General features: G+C 45.8%; 1 protein-coding gene across 3 annotated transcripts in view; it reads left to right on the top strand.

Annotated features, from left to right (window-relative positions):
* The first annotated feature begins 334 nt into the window (after positions 1–334).
* The window catches only part of FOXN2 (forkhead box N2), a 28,848-nt gene continuing 8,142 nt past the window's right edge, over positions 335–21,040 (top strand). For 2 of the 3 annotated variants that reach the window (XM_008934789.2, XM_008934788.2), the window contains exons 1-3: positions 338–580; positions 11,412–11,962; positions 18,470–18,594. In XM_008934789.2, coding sequence (XP_008933037.1) covers positions 11,426–11,962; positions 18,470–18,594 — 662 coding nt within the window. In that variant the 5' untranslated portion in view covers positions 338–580; positions 11,412–11,425. Of the gene's footprint in view, positions 581–11,411; positions 11,963–18,469; positions 18,595–21,040 lie in introns of all 3 variants that reach the window. The other variant, XM_018085253.1, reaches the window with a different exon arrangement.

Here is a 21,040-nt window from a genome sequence, read left to right as displayed (position 1 = left end):
TCCAGCTGTGCGACTTGACTTTTGTGGAAATACAGAGGGGATGGTAATTCCTACTTTGGATGTTTGAGTTGCCTGAAATACGTATCAGACTTTTCTGTGCTTTTAGTATTTTTTTTATTATCAAATGCTCCTGTAAAGTGAGCGGTGCCACTGTACACAGTGTCTACACCTGCAGAGTGTGGTGGAGACACTGCGTTGGCTGCCCTTCAGGTCCTGAGGGAAGCTGGAGGCACTGACCCTGTATCAATCCAGGCATGTGGCCCTGAGCACTCTCAGGGACCTTACTGAAATAAAACTTGGTTAATATCTTTGTTGGCAGCATCTAGACCAGAGGATGAAGTTGTGACCTGCTTTGGGTGCTGCCACTGAGGCTGTGCTGAAGGAGCTCCTCAGGGATTTTTCAGCCCAAAAGTAAGATTTTTTGTCTAAAAGGGACACCAGCCAAGGAGCGTGCTGCTTCAACAGCTCCAACGACCATGGGTTTTCTGCTTGAGAAGCCTTCCCATGTCCTCTGAGGAACTTGGGATTGATGGTACCAGCATTGACAGCAACTATCTGAGTGTCAGGACATGCCAGTCCAGTAAGTAATGGAGCAGGTACAGGGCTGTGTAATGGTCCCCTTGAATGAGAAGTGCTGCCTGGCAGTTGAGTGTAGTGCTTGACAAAGGCGACAGAGGCTTAGGGACATGTGAAGCTGATTTTTACCATCTTTATTAACCACAGGCTCTGTCCACTCAGTGCAATAGACTTGAAAACCTGACATGTTGAGCAAAAGCAAACTTTTTTGGTGAATGAGATGGTTTGGCATTTGAAGATGCTGTATATGGATATAGTTTAAACTGGTAAAAAGCCACACAGTTCTTGTGCAGAAATGTTAGTTCCCAGAAGAGCAGCTGAAGTTTTTATGTTGGTTTCACTGGGGTTGTAATTCCACCTTCTTCTCCTGCTGTTACTCCTTGACTGCTCATTGTTGGGGTTCAAAGGAGCTGGTATTTGAGAGGAAATACCCCAAGCACTCAGAAGACTTTTCCCATGTGCAGGTTCATGATACCTTATCAGAAGGAGCTGCACAGTGGGATTAGAGCCAGGGAGGTGGCAGGAAGTATGGGTGCTGGGAGGAGTGAGGGCGAGCCCACAGCCACCCTGCCATGCATCCCTTAAGGCTGTTCCCTGCAATGGGGTACTTTCACTGCACTACTGTGGTGCAAAACAACCTTTCCTGGCTGCAAATCAGTGAAAAGCAGCCTTTAGTCCCTGTAAGTAAAGTCTGTCAGCGATTTGGATGTGTGCTCACTACCTATTAGCACAGGTTTAACTTTGGTTTATTCCTTTTGGCTCCTTGAGTTTTCTTGCCGTGGCAGTTGCTGTTCCTCCCCTCCTGGTAAATGAATGTATTGTGTATAAGCTCGTCTGTAGGATGTCACTGCACTGATAGTAACTTTTTCTGAGGGAAGTAGATGAAGGCAGCGAGTGCCTCATCCCAGTGTGTGTGTTGCCACTCGACGACCGAAATGGTGTTGGGCAACTTCCTGCGCCGAGGCACCAGAGGCACCACTGTCAGCGGCACCGGTGACTCACGTCAGCACGCGGCTGTGCCTCAACAAGTGCACACTTGCGGGCTGCAAACCCTGTCCATGTCCCAGTGCAGTGCTGAGAGGTTCGGGGTGTCTCTTCCCGGATCCAGCGGCTGCCTTTTGCTCCTGCAGAAGACACCCACAAGTAAAACAAGAAAACCCTGAGATGCTGCTTCACTTTTTATCCGGCTGGACCCTTACGTGTGATACGTGTTTATTTGTTCCCTGTCACATTACGTGTCTTCTGACTTAGTGCATGCTGTGTGATGGTGAGCTCTCCATCCCATCCTCGCCACAGGGGGTAAAAGCATGCAGCGATGGTCCAGGGTACTTCCAAAATACAATTTCAGTCAGCAATTGGGAGGCAGCTCATTATTTGGTAATAAATTACATGGAAAGGAAGAAGTGCTGCCTGATGTCAGCCAGAGTCTTTATGACCCCTGGTGCTCTGCCTCTTCCCTGTAAAACCTTATGGCTGTGGAAGCACGAGGGTTGGGTCACTTTCCCATTTGGAGAGAACACTGCTGAGTGCTCAGGCCGAGTGCCTGCAGGCCTGCAACTGGGAAACCTGGATGTTGTGTCTGGGGCAGGAATACCCACCTTACCAAATGGTTGCTCAGGGGTACCAGGACCCTTTTAAGAGAAGCTTGGAATTTGCACAGGTAGGAATATTTATACCAAAAGTCAACAATGTGGATTTTTGACTTTTTTGTTTTTCCTATTGCATTCAGATTTTTTCCATTATGTTCAGACTAGACTTAGAGCTCCCTACTTTTTCCTCAAAGGTTAGGGAACATTAGGGACTCCACTAAATTGACTACTGGTGCTGCAGGAATCACCCTCCACCACTGCTCTTCTGCACACTCTGTAAGGATTAGATTATAATTTGGAAATGTTTTTACCCGGGTCCTGCTGGCAGAACATCCTAACGTGATTTACTCGGGTCAGTGGTGTATGTTGACTGCCTGGCAGGATGGTAGTTGTTGTCTGAGGTGGCTGTCACTGCTCCACTGAACTTGCTGATGGTATGGGTTTGAATGCAGCGGTGAGCTGAGATCAGGTCTGCACCCTCCAGCTGCGGTGCTTCTGGCTGTCTGCTGGCCTTCCCCTCTGGCCAGCAACAAGCCTGGTCTCTGCACTACAGTCACAGACCCCCACACCTCAGTATGCCTTTGAACAGCATGGTTGGGTCCCACCTTTGACTTTATCGGCGTGACCGCGTTCTCCATCTGCTGGGTGCTGGAAGGGTGGTGTGTGGGTGATGCTGCTCCATCCTTGTGGTACTTTGCTTATGCATCTGAGTGTCCCACCAGTGTGTCGTGCTATTTGCCATTGTGTTTTTATTGTGGGCTTCCTGACACGTGAGGGGATGTGTTGCCGAAGCCCATCTCCTGGAGCAGTGTATCTTGATGCCACGCTCAGGCCTCGTTTCTTCTCTCAAGTTGTTTTCAGTGCATTCCTATCTTGCAGTTTGTAGCTGCTTTTAGTTTCCTGATTTGAGTGTGGTCCCCTGCTTGCTTTCTTTTTACCACTCTCACTGGATTCCATTGTGCTTAAGTTTGGGGCAAGCACATGGTTGCCTAAAAGTTAATTACTGTATATGGAGAGAGCTCAGTGCCTGGAGAAGTTGCACCAAGTAGAGCTGAGTGAGTGGGAGTTGGGAAGCTTGCTGGCAAGGAGCAGCCACTCATCCCTCATCCTCTGCTCTGTGAGGACCATCACCAGACCGCTTATCAGCCAGTTTAGTTTTACTTTAGGGATGTTGAGCAGTCAAAAGTAGGACTTTTTTTTTTTTTAAAACAGCCAAGTTCGACTCTTGTGGAATAAAATTAAAAGCAAGTTGGCCGTGGGGGTCAGCATGGTGAAGAGCATCGCTTTGCCTTCCCTGGAGCTCTGGAGGAAAACTTTTGCTTTGAGAGTAGGAGCTGGGAAGCAGCAAGTGGTGAGAGCTCCACAATCACAGAGTTGGTACTGGCAGTGTGGCCGTGGCTTTGTGATACAGCTCTGATGTTGCTTTCAAATTAAATCTTGCAGAAGGGGCACTTGGGGCGAAGCTTCAAATTGTTGGTTTTTGGCTGAAAGTCAGGAGTTTTGGTACTTTAAAGCTGAAGAAGGGAGGAAAGCTGAATATAAAAGACAGTAGTATGTTTTCTAGCATTGGTAGATTGGCACTGACACCAGCTGAAATGTAGCTATATTCACTTCTGTTTCAAGAGGATGGTAGAGAAACACGTGGAAGGGTTACCCTGGAAAGGGAATTAGCATCAGAATTATTTTGCAAGGCATTTGCTCTAATGGCTCACTTGGGAACATATCAATGGCTTACATTTTTTTGCATGTTAGTCCATTTAGCAAGCACAGTACTGAATTTAAGGAACATGACCCGTAGGCATCTTTTGAAAAGCTCTTATTGGCAGTGAAGCATTTTTCTTAAAAGCACTTATTCCATCCCCACCCCCCTTTCTCTGACACCAAGGGTTTTTCTTAATAGTTTAGGTTTCACTGCTGGTTTGGTTTTTATATTTTTCATTTCCCTGTTTCTCTGTTAGGCTGTTTTCATGCGCGTGTTTTAAATCTGAGGCACACAGAACTAGGTCCAACAGTGACTGCAGCCTTTGGAAAGGCAACACGATTGCAAAGTCTCTGAAGGCAGTGATGGAATAAATGTCTCAGAGGCTCTGGGCTTTGCACAGGGTCTGGATTGGGGTCTGGGCATGTCAGAATTCATGTTATCATTTCTCTTTCAGATACTTGTTTTGAACACAAACCCGCTTGTGTGTGTATATGTGTACTTAATAAAAAAATAGAAAATTTTTTCGTATAGGTCAGATCAGACGAAATCTTTCTCTTGCTCCCTGCCCTTCCCTGGGCTATGATAAGGTTTTAATCCCTCCCCTTTTTAAATTTTGCAGCATTTCTCAGCTTTTCCTAATACTGGACCTTTTAATTGGTTTTAGTTACTTTCCCCCGCCCCTCTCCCCTTAATTATATCACAGGGTGCGGGAGAACACTGACATTAAAAGAGCATTAAAATGAGAGAGGCTTAGAAGTATTTCAGCAAATCCCTGGAAAACCTCTCTTCCCCTTTGAGCCTACCAATGCCAGGGTTAAAATGAAACCCCTGAGCTTATGGCTTGTGTGGTCCTTTAGTTGGTTGGGTTTGTTTTCAGGTTGGTTTTGAGAAGCCAGTAACTGCTTTTTTAATGCTTTTTAAAACAATTATTTCTAATTTTTCCCCGCTTTGCAAGCCAGGAGGAGCAGGAAGGGCCCTGCCTGTCGGAGGTGCTACCCCAGGGAGCATCTCTGGGTGCCCTTTGTCACCCCGGGGTGCAGCTGCCTGCGCGTCTCCTCTGCAGGCAGTGGGTCCCAGCTTGCTGAAATCTATGGCCCAGAGGTGATTTTGTCCTCAGGAGACTGTAATGCCTTTAGTTGTCTTGGATACGTGACATCATATAGTGTTGTAATCAAATATAGGCCTTTCTCAGGGCTGGGGGGGAGGATTTCAGCTGACCTGCAGCCCGATGAGCACGGGTGTGAGGTGTGCAGGGTATGGAGCAGGGCAGCCTGAGACAAAGAGATGAGTGGGGGGGAAAGGTTGAATTAATAGGGGGGAAAATGGGAGGAAATGGTCTGGTGTTGTGCTTTTAATGTTCCCAGTCAAGCAGATGTGGTGCTTTTTAGTGATTGGTTTTCATTAGTTGTGCCAGGATCTTTTTGTTTTGTTGCACTTCCCTCCAATATGCAGAGATTAGTAGCTGGTCCTGTTCTGTGTGCATGCCGACTTGGAAGTTTATGCCCAACTTGTGTAGGTGAGCAGTGACAGTCATTTATTTGTGTAATTCTTGGGCTGTTTCAATAACACAGTATGTACATTGATGCGTTTAAGTCAGGACAAGCCCTGGTGTCAATACCTTCTCATAAATGCAAGGGAATGTGAAAATCAAGAGAAGAGTTTGCTGTTGGTATAGGTGCTTGCATGCAAAAGCACCTACTGATCGTTTTAAATACCCTCACAGAGCCTGTTTTTGTTAGTACAGAAGTTGTGTGTAAAGCTCACAAATGCCTGGCTCTGTAACAAAGACTGTGCTCCCTGAGCTTGTTGCAGAGAGGGTGGGTGCACAGCTGCTGTTATTAACCAAGGTGTGATATGCCTAAAAATCTTTTTTCCTGGATTAAAATTATATTCTGCTCCTCAGACGTGGACAGTGCAGGGTAAGATTTATTTTTGTATTTTTTTAAACCTGGAGGGAAATCACTGCACTGTTGGCAGGTTCCAGATCTTCCCACTATTAGCTGAGGTGACCTAGTTGCTCAGCTGGTCATACAGAAATAAATAGGTGCATTTAGTTGCGGAGAAGGTTGTCCTAACCTGGGACACTGATGTTGTGCAGGTGCCAAATGGCACCTTTCATCTGATGCCAGTGTAGAGTAAAGAAGGATCAAGCAGCAACAGCAGCTCTGTTCTCACGCTGACTTGGCACAGACAAGGCTGTGGCATCTTTTAACAAAAAGACTGACTTCTTTCTTGCCAGGTCAGTGAGTCCAGGCATGGTGGCTGCAGTGCTAAAATGACATCTGTGCACTTACACCTGCAGTGCTGCTGGATTTGGAGAAGGTCACCTTTGGTGATGGTGGTATCTGCTGCAGCTTTGTCCTTTGGACCTGGACTCTGCAGGAGTGGGGCTTCTTTGAGAGGGGCTGCTGCAAAACAAGCATGCTTCCCTGCTTGCCTGAAGATATGCCCAAGTGAACTTTCAGTTTTGTTAAACAGTTGGCCTTCATTAAAGCAGCTTTGTCTTCATAAAATGCTCACACAAAGTATTCTCTCCTGTGTCAGAACATATCGGTCCTCAAGGTCTTTCAAAATGAAGTTGTAGCTGGAGATGTATGTGGGGGCACACAAACCTGGTTTAACTCCAGGTGTGCTCTGCTAGGCTGAGAACCTTGCAGTCCCCATAACCTTTCCCAAATTTAGCTCTTTGGTGAGTTTGAGAGAAGACTGCAAAAAATATTATCGTCTTGCAACATTGAGACACTGAGTCTTCTCCAGTCTGTGCCTGCTTCTCTGAAACAGACTGCTGACTGAACACATCTGCAGCCTTAATCAGCCCCTTTGGACTTGGGCTCTGCTGTTCAGGTTGTGAGTGGCCTGGAGGAGCAGGTCTTCACTGGGCTTTGGGTGCTGGACTGGCACATGTTAGCAGGGAGGTCTGCTCCTGGCTTTTATGTGTTCTCTTGAGTGATGCCAGAAATCACAGACTGCTGGAAAGAAGGTTGTCTCTCTCACCTCTTTTCTGATGCGTCCTAACTTTTCTTTGAGCAACCTCAGCTGACTTTGCAGCCTTTTAATCTTCTTACCCCTGAGTCATGTCTTACCTCTGTCTGTAATTGCTGTGCAAAATAATGGGCACCTCCACTGCGATACTCGGAATAGATGTTTTGATTGGCATTTCTTTTCTTGCAGGAGGTAGATGCTTGAGTTCCGTAGGTTTGGATGTGTGATGCTCTGCTTTCAGTTGCAAGTGTTAATACCAATGAGCAGCAGCATGCTGTGTCACTTATTGGTGGGGTAAAGCACACAGGTCAGAGCACAAACTCTTCCATATTTTTTCATAGGTGTGCTTAAAGCGTATTATTTTTGCGTGTGCGTGGCTGGAGGTTGCTTTCTGGCTCTTCTGTGGCTATCCCTGTGGGAATTGCAGCAAGTGTCTGGCTATTCAGCGCAGCAACTGGAGAAGCTGGGTAGATGGTTACTGTTTGCCATCCCCCTTCGGTAAGAATTGGCTTGAGGAGAGCTCCAGTAGAGGGATGGGGAGCGTATCTCAGCAGCTGAGCAGTTGCCTGTCATTTGGAAATGGTTTTCTTGCTGTTCCTGAAGTAGCTGAAGAGGCAGGGAAGGTGGCAGTAAGGGAATAAAGGAGTGGAAGATGAATTTCGCAGAGTGACCTGGCAACGCGCACGCGCACTCTTAACCTCCCTGTTTTCATGTTGGTGCTGCTAATTCAGCTTGTCCAGGAGCACTGTGGAGAGCAAGTCCTGGTGGCCACCTCTAACCTGGTTTACTTCGACTCTTTGAGCTGGTTAACAGTGAGAAACATTAGGAAAACAACCTGATGGTCCAAGCATGTACAATTTTATCAAAACATCTGCACTGGAGAGGTTCTTCCGTGCTCTTCTCACAGTCTGCTCTCCTTACTCTTAACTGTGGTTTTCCCACTGGGTCATGCCTGCCCACAAAACCTTGCCAGCTTACAGCAAAGGTGGCTTTGGTGAATCCCACGGTCCTTATGTAAAATATTAAAACCTGAATATTGGAAGTGGTAATCTTGAGAATGACATCTTGGAAGCTCTGTGCTCACAATCTCGTCTGCTTATGGCCAGGCAGAGCCCAAATGGAGAGAAAAATTGTGAATATCCATGTCATTAAAGGTCTCTGTGAATGAAGAGGGGCTCTGGAGAGCACACAAACTGACCACTTGTGTGCCTTCAGATATGCTCCAGAGGCACTGGTGTCTTTCCCCACCAGGCTGCTGCAGGCAGAAAGCAGTGCTGTCTCAGATGATCCTGTGGTCTGTGTGGCCCTTGGCTACTTGAGAAGGGAGAAGGTCCTGTGGTCCAGATGGTCCTTAGGTGCTTGAGAGACGAGACAGACATTACCATGTCTGCTAATGACCCCATCTGTGGGGCAACCCTTGGAGTTGTGGTTGTTGATCTTAGGGGAAGAGCCAGCTTTTGATGACTTTGCAGTCCTTTGCAGTCGGAAGGCTGCCAGTGTTGGTTTCTTCTTCAGACTGATGCAGCAGCAGGCCAGAGTAAACAAGACAGAATTAGAGATTCTGAGGCTGCATTCTATATTCTGAGGCTGAGGTGATGGTGTCTCCAGAAAAGCAGTGTCAAAATGATCAGCTGATGGTCCTCAGTGTCACCAGTCTTATTACTGCCATCACAATGGAGCTAAATTCTTCATTAAAATAGCTTCCCTGTTGCATACTCTGCTATCTCTATATTTCAGTTATCCTTGATGCAGACCGCTGGAGAACACTCTTTGAAAACTGCAGCAGTTATGGAACTAAATTTATTTTTTTTCTTATTTATGAGATGATAATAATCTAATAATGGCCTTCTTAGCTTTCTAGAAAAAATATTTTGACTTCTGATGTGTTCAGGTAGAAGGTGTGCAGGGTGGTGAACTAGGCACTGAGAAGGTAATGAGACGTGTGGATTTTTGTAACACATCTACTAAGAGAAACATGGCACTAACTTAAATCAGTTCCTGTAAGTATATTGCCTGCAAATAATATTTTTTATAAGCAGAGTGTTAATTGTTGTGATGATTCTCTGCTAAAAGATAATGTCAATGCACTGTTGGTTTGCATGCTACCACAAATCCTGCCTGATATGCAATGCCAATTTAATAAGTTAATATTTTTCCCTCTATAATTTTGAGTGTGCCCAGGCCACATTTGAGTTGAAAACAGACTTTACTACCCCCTTTCACCTAAGAAATAAATAGAGTGACCTCAGACTCGCATGTGTGTGTGTGCATGTGCGTGTTCCTGATGGGCTGTGCTGACGGAAGATTCGCAAAGGGATATTTCAGGTAACGTGAACCGAGAGCTAAAATTACCGACACACGGCTGCGAGGTGTAAGCTTAGTATGTAGCTGGCTAAAGAGGTGCTGAACAAGGAGGTAAAGTTAATCTTCATAAGGAGAGCGGTGCAGCTCGGGTTGCAGCAGAGTTGGGGTTTGTTTCACTGAATTTTTTCACTAGCTGTTGGTTTGTTTGTTTGTTTTTTAATTTAAGAAAGCACTGAAGAAGTGACATGAGCGTATGTATATATGGCTGTGGTAAAAGCCAGCCATCGCTGACTGCCAGTATAAATCTGCTCTGATGGCTTGGGGGAGAAGTAAATTGTAGGGAGAGCAAAGCTATTTTCGACCAGCTATTTGAGCAGCTCACTTTATTTATTTATTTTTATAACTGAGCTGGTAGTTGATCATGCCCATCCCTGCATTGAATAGAAATAAGAAATAGAAAACAGAAGGTTTGGGAATGGTTTCCAGCACTACTGCTGGTAAGCATAGGTGTAGGTGCTACTGTCAAAACAGCTTTGCAGTTGCTGGTGCAAGAGCATATGAACATATGAAGAGAGGAGCAAAAATTGCTGGTGGGAAACCTGGTGTGTTCTCTGGGGGAGGCACAAATTCTGTACCCCAGGACTGCCTGGCACCAGGAAGGGACTGGCAGGACTCTGACCCCTGTTGAGGAGCATAGAATGGATGTATCCTGTTGCCTTTTTAGGTCACCATGTCACTCCTCCATTACACATCACTCCCCTTCTCCAGAGTAAGGAGGCTGGGCAAATATGTCTGCAGGCAGGCTGGACAGGGTACTCCCATGGACACAGTGAGGTTGGAACTGGTTGGCTCTGGTTTTGTAGGTGGGACAGCCAAGAGCTGTACACAGGCTGGCCGACTCCATGCCTCCGCTTTGTAGGAGAAGATGCAAGTGCTTGGAGCCACATGTTAACTGAATACTGTTGTAAGAAAGCATCCAGGAACTGCACAGAGCTGTCTGGTGAAGCCTGATATGGAAACTCCTTGTCTTGCAATTTTGCTCTTGCACTGGGGGCCAGAGCATGAGACCAGAATGATAGCACGTACTGGGACGAGGAACTTGGTTGGGGTTTGGGTTTTTGTATGTTTGATTTTTGTTTGGTTTTTTTTTTTCAGTTAATGTGAACCTCAGATTTGCTGGTAAACAGCATCCATAGTTGGCGTGTCTTACGTCTGTAGTGTGTGTGTGTGTGTACACAGCCCACATCTGTACAGTGGTTTTGTTGGTCTGTACTTCTGGTATAGCTGTGTTGGCCAAAGCTGTGGGTGCAGTGAAGCTCTGACATGGTCACATCAGCAGGAAAAAAGCAGCTCTTCCCATAACATAGTTTGCTAGAGGATCCCATTTAAAATCCTACAAGCAAGGTGGTTTTTGTTAGTGTAATGCCTCTAAAGCATGTTAGCCCATGCATTCTGGGTTGGAGGTTTTTGTAGATAATAATTTTATGGTTAGGTATTTAGTGTGGGGGTTTTTTTTAGTCGAAGTGGTCAGCCATTGTTCCTGCACCAGGTCTGAGCTGCCACCCCAGAGATGATCCTTTCCTGTTAAGAGCTGGTCCCACCACCCTCTGCTCTGCAGGAGAGCTCAGATTAGGGCAGCAAGCTCTTGCAGGAGGGAAAAAGATCTTTTGGACCCAGGCAGCTCTGTGGGACTCACAGCTGATGAACTGATAGACTGGCCAGATCTTTCCCTGGTAGAAATATGTGACAGCACTTGGGAGTGACTGTGACTGGTAGGGAGTTGTAGAGACTTCGTTTGTGCTGAACCCACAAATGCACTTTATGCTGTTGTAAGTTTTGCAACTTTTTTCACTCTTTGGGCACCAAAGGCAAACACTTCTAAACAGGGTCAATTTACAAATATAGTGAGTATAACTAAGGACTTAATGTCAGACCTACATGGATTAGATCCTACCTGTTAAGGTCTTTTCCAGATTCAGATGTTGACATGAGAATAACTATTATTTCTGTGTCTAAATTGGTGTTTCAAGATAGATACAGCAGTTTCCAAGTGATTACCATAATCTCTGATTACAAATGGAGGGGAGCTAGCAGATGCTCATGAGCTTACTGGGAGGCTCCTGCTGGACCCTGGCTCTCATCAGTGACTACAGCATTCCTGCACGGCATAGAGGTGGTGCAGCCCTGTGTTTGGGTTTGGTGGGCTGAATGTGATTTTGGCGGTTTGCAGTGATTTCTGACCATCTCCTTTGTTGCAGACCAATAAAGCTAAATGGGTCCAGTCACTGGAATGACTCCGGATAAGAAAGCTGAAACGCCAGGAGCAGAAAAAGCTGCAGGACTACGGCACTGTCATGGGATGGGCAGCTTGCCTGACGCAGGCGACGCCGGCAAGCCAAAGGCCACTGTGGTGGACAGAGATGCAGCAGACGATGAGCTCACAAATTTGAACTGGCTGCACGAAAGTACAAACCTTCTAACAAACTTCAGCCTCGGAAGTGAGGGCCTTCCCATCGTTAGCCCCTTATACGACATCGAGGGGGACAGCGTGCCATCCTTCTCACCGTCCTGTTACCAGAACCCTGAAAAAAAATCCTCCACTTCCAAACCCCCTTACTCTTTCAGCCTTCTCATTTACATGGCAATCGAGCAGTCCCCCAACAAGAGCCTGCCAGTCAAAGAAATCTACAGCTGGATCCTGGACCGCTTCCCCTACTTCGCCACAGCCCCCACCGGCTGGAAGAACTCGGTGCGGCACAACCTCTCCTTGAACAAGTGTTTCCGAAAGGTGGAGAAAAGCCATGGCAAGGTGAGACCTGGCAGGAGGGAGGTGGAGCAAGTTTGAAATTCAGGGGGAAATAAAAAAAGATTCTGTTGTTCTCAAGGATGTTTTGTTTGGCGTTTTTTCCCCTCTTTATGCCCTCTAACACTTTATTTGCAGCTGGAGATGGTTTGGAAATGCTGCTTCTGACAAATCACAGGATGACAAAAGTCATTTGTTATTTATTGCTGACCTGGGTAGATCTTGCTGTGGTGCATCATTTTTAAATCTGGCAAACATGCAATTGTAAAGGACCTCGTTTCCACATACAATTTCGGTTGCCTGCAATAGCCAGATGAAATTTCGGATATCTCTCTTAGGCTGTCTTCTTGATAAAGCTTCTTAAACCAGTGCTCTCTCTATTCTCCAGTGCTGGAACTCTGGGGTATGTTCCTCCTTCCCCTCTTTTCCAACACAGCCATGGCTACGATTGCACTGACAAGCAGAAGAGATTGTGGGATGCCAACCAGGTTCCCCGCTTAGTTAGCGTGGGTGTTGCCCCTCTGGGTGCAGATGTGGTCCTCTGCAAGGTCCTCTTGGGGGCACACTGTGTGTACGTGGCTAAGTGTTTCTCAGTCCAAACAGCTTTCTTTAATATTAAACCGACTCCTTCACTTGTGATCTCCTGTTACACTCAGCTCTAGCTTTCCAATAACCATCTTAATTCCTGCATTTAATGTACTGCAATGCTTTAACCCCTGTCATAGCATAACAGTGTGTGACTCTGCATTGTGCAGACGCAGTTCTTGAAGTCAAGGATACTCTTGTTTGTACAAGTTCTTTCTTTTGACTTCTATGATTTTACTAATGACTTTCTTCCTCCCTCTCTCATTTCTCATCCTGTTCTTCAAAGAGCTGGCTCTGACTTAAATAAACTAACAAACCACATACTGGAAGTCAACAAACAAATCCTGGAGCCCTGTGTTTGGAGGTCAGCCTCAGTGGTAACAGTCTCATTATCAAAAATGTCTGTGATGCCTGGCGTGCTTGACAACCTCTTGCTGTAAATAGTGGTCCTGGAGCTGAGTGGGCATCGGGGAGGACTGCTTTCTACTGATAGGACTGAATACCACTGCTTCTCAGTATTCCTGCTTTTACATTTAACTGATAGCCACTGTTTGCCCAAGCAGCAGCTTTGCCCTGAAAAAGTGACTTTTTATTGCAATGTGACAAGTCCAGTAACTCCCCCATTGTCAAGTCCTGCCGAGAGTTAGGACAGGCTCTTAATGTGACTCCAGGTGCTGCAATGGAGTAACTGGGATGCTGCCAGCTGTGCCTTTGAGGAGGACTGGATCTGAACAGGGACCACACGCTGCTGCAGGTGACAGAGGTGCCCTTAAAGGACTGTGTGGCTCTGTCCAGGAACGGTGACATGAGTTTCAGAAGAATTAGGGCAGGAATGGGAAACCTAAATTGGTATATGAGTTCCTGCTGTCTGTGGATCTGCCCTTTAATGCTCAGCTGTTTCTAGCTGGGTTAGGAGTTACCAGTCAAACCTCTTGTCTTGACATTTGGGTGGCAGGAGCTTGAGCCTGGCGTGGTCCCCTGCTTGCCCTGGCATCTCCACTAGTATTGCTGGGCTCAGAAGATGGCTTGCTGCTCGATGTGACATCTTCAGTAGGAAGAGCAAAATGCAGAACAGCTACCACTGCTACCAGCAGGGTGATGCTGATGTGCTCTGTCAGTGTTTTCCCAGGGCTCCAGAGACCGCACAGCTCTCTAATTCTAAAGAACAGAAACTGCATTTACAAAAAAAACCCCAAAAAAGCCCCTCCTGAAGCTTTGCTGAAGCTTCCCCATTTCCAGCAAACAGTAGTTAAATCTTAACCTTCTTCTACCCTGCTTAGAAAAGGACCAGATGAGGGTACTGCTCCAAATTCTTCCTGCAAAATAAGTCTGTGGCACAGAGCATCATGCACAGACTGCATGCTAGTTGATCTGATAGATGATGGAAATGCTGCAGACCCCTTGTATGAGCTCCTCTGGTGCAAGCAGCAGTGGCTTACAAACTTATTTTACTGGTTGTTGGTAACTTTGTGCTAGCCATGCCTCTAGGTGCTTCCCTGAGAGGGCAACATAATTTTGTATTTTTTCCATTTTTTCCTTTGTTAATGGCATTTTATATCTCGAAGGGAGCACACAGTCAGTTTTCTTTTAGCCCCAGTGCCTGTGGAAGCAGAGAGATCCATGGCATGCTGTATTGGATGAGCATGGGTTTTTTTGTAATGTCAGGGTAAGAAGGGTTTTAAGCCTTTCAAATGAATCTGGGCTCTTGTGTTGGAAGAGTGTAAATGTCTGACAAGAGGGGATGGTCTGTGACCCTCACATCTCTGGGCAGGCTGCTGTCTAACAGCTCCCTGGCTATTGCTGCTGGCTGTCAGCTATGAAATCATCTCTTGGAGGTCTGGCAGCAAAAGTAGGAAAAGTCTGTCCTCATCTTTGCTGTAATGCTGATATTTTGGTTTGGATTGGGAGTGCACATGGAAATGAATCTCCTGATTTTTCCCCACTTACCCCACTGAGCTGGCGCTGCAGGGCAGTTTCAGGACACTTAAACTGAATTCATTTGTGAAGAGTTGCTGCAGTAGCATGCTTACTGTGCCCTGATGGCTCTGGACATTGTCCACAAGACCCTGCTGGAGCTTCCCTGCTGGGAAGGCTGTCCTTGCTTGGACGGCTGGAAAAAATTGTATGTTATGGTTTTCTTTTGATGATTTGAAGGGTGCTGAAGGGAAAGTAACTGGTTTGAGATGCCTTATGAGCCAGCACTGCAGTCTAGAGGAGGAACTTCTCATGCCATGGAAACAGGGTTGTATGTATGTCACATCTCTGCTAAAACACACATTAGCTGTTCTGAATGCACATCGCACGACGCTGCTGTATCTGAGTGGTTTGTCAAGATTTACCCCAGGTAACAGACTTACAAGCTGAAATGCCCTTTCTTGTTGGAGCTGGGGTTGAGCACCTGTCTGCAGTATTCAGGCACAGGAGATTTCCAGTGGGTCTCTCGTAATGGTGGCTGGGAGGTGGGGCTGATGAACAGCAAGGGGATCATACTGGAGCCAGTCTTAGGGACTCCTGCTTGCCTTCCAATGTACCTGCTGTGGCCCTGGTGCCCCGAAGATGTGGAGGTACAACTGTGGGCTAGTGATCTTCAGAAGATACACCTAATGCTCTTTGCATCTTAAGCACTGTCGTGCTTCCCTGGGGTTGGGAAGAGAGGTGCCTACTGTGGGAAATTGCTTTTTTTGAGGGAGCAGCATCTGCTATACAGCACAGGAGAAACCGAAGTGAAAAGCACTTTGGAGCTGGAAGCCCTGAAGAGCCTCCCTGCTCTTTTCTAGACTTGGTTTTACAACTGTGGCAACTATGCATTAATCGATACCACTGGGAAGAAAAGATGTAAGGAGGCAGGAATGGCATTCACATCAGGCATCAATTTGGCAGGCCACTGCTTGCATGGATGTGGGTGGCCCTGCCACTGGCTCCTCTGTAGAATGGGGTGCAGGGCTTGAATACCTTCAACAAAGCTCTCTGTCTTCTAGGTAAATATGTGGTTTAGGGTTTTTTTCTTTTAGTGTTTGTCTTTTTTTTGCTTCTTCTTTGGCAAGTAATGGTGGTATGCAGTCTGTGTAGCTCTTCAAATATTTGGGCAAGGAGCAGGGCAGGTCCCATCCATAAGGCTGTAGAGATAGGAGAGAGATGCCTATTACCTGATAAAACTCTTGGTGAATATATGATATACCTTTGTGCACACAGACAGTATTTTCCAGTGATTCACCTTGCTCGAGTGGAAGCAGCTGGTGAGCACTGTCCATACCCAGTGGAGCTGGGGATGCTGCTCAGGGCTGAAGCTTATGGAGGGCTCTCTGCAGGACATGGACATGTGTCTGCCTCTACAGGGGGCCTGAGCCAGCAGCACCAGCTGGGTTGCTCTGCTGTGGTTGCTCCTTGATCTTTACTTACTGGACTAGTGGTGGGGTGGTGATAAAGGATAAGGCTGGATCATGAGAGGCATCTTGTTTCCAAAGCGTTTTTCTATAATCCAGTCCCAAAATGCTGGGGGCTGGAAACTTACTGTCTTTACAAAATAGCTCCAGTGCTTCAAAACATAGGGATTACTTTCCTTCCCTTGTTTTTGCCTAGATGAAGTCCCGCAAGTCAAATTAGAGACATTAGAAAGATGCAAAAAAGATGATAGGCCAAAAAATAATCTCAGAAGCGTATGACTGCTCCACATGTCCTGAGATGCAGATTAAGAAGAGCCTGGTGGCCTCTCTGCACTGGCTCTGGAGGGGTGTATCTCTAGATCTTAAATGAAAGTTACACCTACATTTCAGCTAGCACATCAACACTTGCCTGGCTGTTGATGTGAAATGGTAACCTCCAAAGGCAGTTTAGCATTTTAGAGCATCCTAGGATTAGTCTTTGCTAGGAGAAATAGCACAGTCTGTTTTGTCTTGTTTTAAAGCTGGATGTATTAGTTCTCTGAAACTGCCAGCTCCAGTTGTGACTGACTTTCCCCTAAAACATTAAACTTAACTTCAGACCTGGGCTGGACTTCTGCTGTGTCTTTGCTGGGCAGAGGGTGCAGGCGAAGCACTGCACAGGAGCAGCCCCATGGGCATCCCCTCTTTTGCTCAGTGTCTGCTTTTAGTATCTGTAATGGTGGGTGGAAGTGTGGCTTCACATTAAACATAACCCACAGAAGAAGTCACTGTTTTACTGCCTCTTACATTGGGTCAGTATCTGTATGGCTTCAGGATGTGCCTGGTTCAGCTTGCAATACCCACCCAAAATCCTTGTTTTAAGTTGTCACAGCAGCAAGCTGGTGGGAATACCTGGCTGGGAAGATGAAAGAGGGAAACTAATCCCCAGCAGCTGAACTGAATTAGGCATGAAGCGAAAGTGCTCACCTAAAGTAGCAGATAAAACCCTGTGGAGCAGTGGTTTGCTGGTCAGGGGAGTTCCTGCTGTTCTCTGAGGGCCTCAAAGCTACCAAAGAGAGGGGGGAAAAAAAAAGTCAGTTGGATAGGGGTTGGGATGCTGGGGAAAGGGGTCTGGTAGCAGGAAAGGGATCAGGGTTTTAAGTGTCATGGAGATGATGGATTCAGCCAGTTGGGAGGATACTCCCTGTTAGTACTTAGGGTGGCTACATCATCCTCCCAGCCACCATGGCTGTTTAATAATTAAAGGTAAACTTCTTGATAAGTATCTTACAGGCTGTGCTCAGTTTTAGTATGAAAATATGAGTGTAAGAAAGATTCAGGTTAAAAAACAAATAACTCAGAGGGATGGGGCAGCTCAGATCTTTGTGAAAGGCAGTGACTTCAACTAAAATTGTGGAGCTGCATCTCTTTCTCAGCTGGGGCTCTCTTCTCTGTTGATAGCAAGGTTTTTCCTCTTCTCCAGAAAAAAAAACATTACTTAAATAGAACCGCAGACTTACACGCTTCATGAATCCTTTTCAGTCTTGAGTAAGTCATGGAGCATCCATCCCTACAAGGGTATTATTGCCCCCTGTGGTTGTGGCAGGAGGAGGCCAGCTGTCGTCTGTGGGCTCACAGGAGGTGCTCCACGAAGCTTGGGTTTCTGCTCTGAGAATCAGCCCCCTCAGATCCTCTAAAAATTCCTTCCTGTTCAGGTGTAGAGCTGCCCCACCCTTCAGCCAGGTACATGATCATTTCTGTAATACCTGTTCTCCCGAAAAAATCTGGTGCTGCTACCTGCAGTGTTTTTAGCTGATCTGTCAGGTTTTAGCTTTCCTATTTAATTTTCTTCAGGTCTTGAAGAACTAACAGGCTCCAAAAAACAGGTTGTTTTTTCTTTATTTAGTAAATTTTTGAGGAAACCTTTGGGAGGGGCAAGAGGTGCTTAACCTTGCTCAAGTTTCAACATACCGAATTTAATATCAAGAATGACTAGCACAGTGGTGCTTACACTGTTAGGTGCATCAAAAATACATTAATTAAGTTTTCAGATTTTGCAAATGTGGGAAGATTTTGCGCATCCGGCAGGATCCTTTTACAGGATGCTGTAAAGTTAAATGAGTATGTGACCATATTTAAGCAAAAGGAAGGGTGCTTAGATTTTTTACTTAGAAACCTATTAATGAAAAGACTGCTGATTAGTTTGCTGGTGCTTGGACAGATCCTTAAATGCACAGCTGTGTTTACCAAGTGTTAAAATAAGGTTTACAGCTTTCGGGGGACAAATGAGAATGGAAATGGGGCTTTGGAGAAGGGGCTTTGGAGATGCTAGCCCAAGCTGCAAAATGGGTACTTCCATGGTGTATAAGGACTGTTTTCTTAATTTGGGAGCATGCACTTTCCATGCTGGTGGTGAAGCTGCCTGTGGATGTTGCACATCAGCTGTACTGGGGTGTATGCCTGTGTACAGTCATTGCACTGTGCTGCAACTTGGGAGTATTACATTAGAAAGGACTGTAACAGTCTGGCCCCAGGTTTTCTGATTTTCCATGCTTCTTTCTTGCAGGTGAATGGAAAAGGGTCGTTGTGGTGTGTTGACCCAAAATACAAACCTAATCTTGTCCAAGCACTGAAGAAACAGCCCTTTTCCTCAGCACTTGCATTTTATACTCCGCCGGCGTCGCCACCGAGGTAGGTGAATTTTCCCATCCGAGCAGGGCGTGTGGTCACGTTTCTCCACCTGGCAAAGGAAATGCCCACATGGATGTTGTTGATCTGTTGTTACCATTTGCCACCCGAGAGAAGAATTTGAGTGGGGCTTAGGTGAGACCAGCTAGATGAGGTGGGGAGATTTAATGAGCTCGAGCTTCCCAGATAGACATCTGAGGTGTGTGTCCAAGTCGTCTCCTTAACTGTGGGAGAGTTTCAAAGAAGAAGGTCAGGAGTGTGCTGGGTGCTTACTGGTTAGCCCAGTTTCTCCAGGGGGCAAGCAGTCCCGGGAACTGGAGCAAAATCCTCCTTCAAGCACAGTTCACCAGGACTGAATCAAGTGTGCCTGGTGCTGCTGGCTTTGGAGGAGGTGGGTGTCTTCTTCTGTAAGTCACTTATCTGGTTATAAAATGTATATACTCCATGCCGTTGTCAAAAACAATCAACTTTTCTACAGTCAGAAATGCTTAGAGAGGCTGGTCTGTGAGGGTTGTTTTTCTCCAAGGCTGTTAAAAAGGATTTTGCAGCAGGGATGGAAAAAACAGTCTTTGACATAAATATACTCTGAGGTGGAGCATGCAAGACTTCTGAAACCAGGGCTTCCTTACCAGCACATTTTAAGATCAGGCAATAGATCTGGGGGAATTTGAAGTCAATCTCATGCATCCTCAGTAGAGGAAGAGGAGCTGGGTCAGCCTGTAGAGGTGGGACAGAGAGGAGGAGCACAAAGCAGAGGAATGCATTGGGTGAGCTCAGTTCTTAGGTAGGCATGTGGCCGGTTTGTCTAGTTCAGCAAAGAATTTGGGTAAGATAAGAGATAATTAAGGTCTCTCTACATTGACCTATGCCTTAATCTTACTGCAAGGAATTTCCTTAACAAACAGGAGGAACTGGGATTACTGGACTGGTAACATTGAGCAGGCCTTTCTCAGGGTCCAACAGGACATTGACTCTGGGAGCTGGCAACCCCATGCAAGCCTTAGCTGTCTGGCTGAAGATTTTTGTGTGGCAGGGGCTTTTCCAGTTGGGCTTGTAACCTACAGGATATAACCAGTTATCTCTGGTCTCTCTCCAACCCAGGGCCATCTTGGGTTGGAACAAGCCAGGCAGAAGTATCCTGTTTTCCAGCTTTCTACTGGAATGGGAGCAATACTAAAATAACCGCAAAGCATTTAAGTATTAAGAAATAGTCAACTTGGAAAGTATGAGATGACTGGTGGTATTGCTTGGTTTTATGGGAATAAAGATTATCGAAATGACTGTAATCGGGCTCTAGAGGATAATGCTTTTACAGGCTTTAATGTTTCTATGTAAGGGCATAGACTTCTTCTGGTTTTTTGGTACAACTCAAGTGAAAGTTTAGTCCTTGAAAGCTTTAATACCATGTCTGTGTTAACACAATCAGACATTAAAATGTAGAGAATAATGGAGATAGAGAGTGACCTCTGGATGTTGTTTCTCCAGCTGAGGCACAGAGGATCCAGACAGGCTCAGCCTAGGGTAGGGAATTCAGTTAAGCTTTTAGTATCTCCAAGGTCTTCAAGATTAGTCCAGCTGAAGTTATGTTGAAGTGTGGTTTACTTAGCTTGTCTAAATACAACATACTGAAATCAGGTGTAGGGAAGGAGAGATTTTATCTGAATGCTGAAGTACTTAGAAGATCATGACTTTAATTTGAAGCTGTTGTTTTTGGTAACTTTTTTTTTTTTCCTTCACTGAAGGACTAGTCACACTTGCCAACAATCACAATTACAAGGAAATCCAGGTTCTAGTGAAGCCACATGGCAAAATTCCCACTGTCTTCAATACAGGAAGGGTTTTGCAGTGCTTGTATTTATGAGTACAAGAAAATAAGAAACGGCATTTTAAGATACCAGACTTCTTCCTAATGAAAGCTGGTTTATTTTCCTTTAATAGTAAAAACACCATTTATATGACTTTCCATCACGCACAGAAAACCAGATTTTTTTTCCCCTTCCACGTTTAAAGATTCTTGGATTTGATTTAAATTCTGGCCTAATTTTGGGGAAGGGCCCCCAAGGGTCTGCCTTGTTGAAGAGAGAGAGAAAGCCCAGAGGTACAGCTGGAGAGACTCTGGAAGTACTGTCCAAATTTATCTACAGGGTGATCCTAAAATTCGACTGTGAGAGTCTCTGAATTTTTCTGTGGGAAGGCTAGTGTTCATAATTATTTTACAGTGTGTTTGTGGGGAGTATGCCTGTCACTCAGCAGGATGTTAAAATAAAATTTAAGCTGTTACTTTGAGCAGAAGCTTTCCAAAACTGTAATCTGTGTCTAGTGACACTGAAATTCGTATTATCATAGATGATTGGCATCCCTGATGCATTTTGTTTCTGCACAGCTTGTTCAACAAGTTGGTGCGGAGCCCCTGGCTGCATTTTGTTTCTAGTACTACGTGTGTTACAGC

The sequence above is a fragment of the Manacus vitellinus genome, unplaced genomic scaffold (assembly GCF_001715985.3).
Source record: "Manacus vitellinus isolate BGI_N305 unplaced genomic scaffold, ASM171598v3 scaffold_8_pilon, whole genome shotgun sequence".
Classification (NCBI taxonomy): domain Eukaryota; kingdom Metazoa; phylum Chordata; class Aves; order Passeriformes; family Pipridae; genus Manacus; species Manacus vitellinus.
Note: the sequence above shows the minus strand (reverse complement) of the source record. Positions and strands in the feature narration are given on the sequence as shown.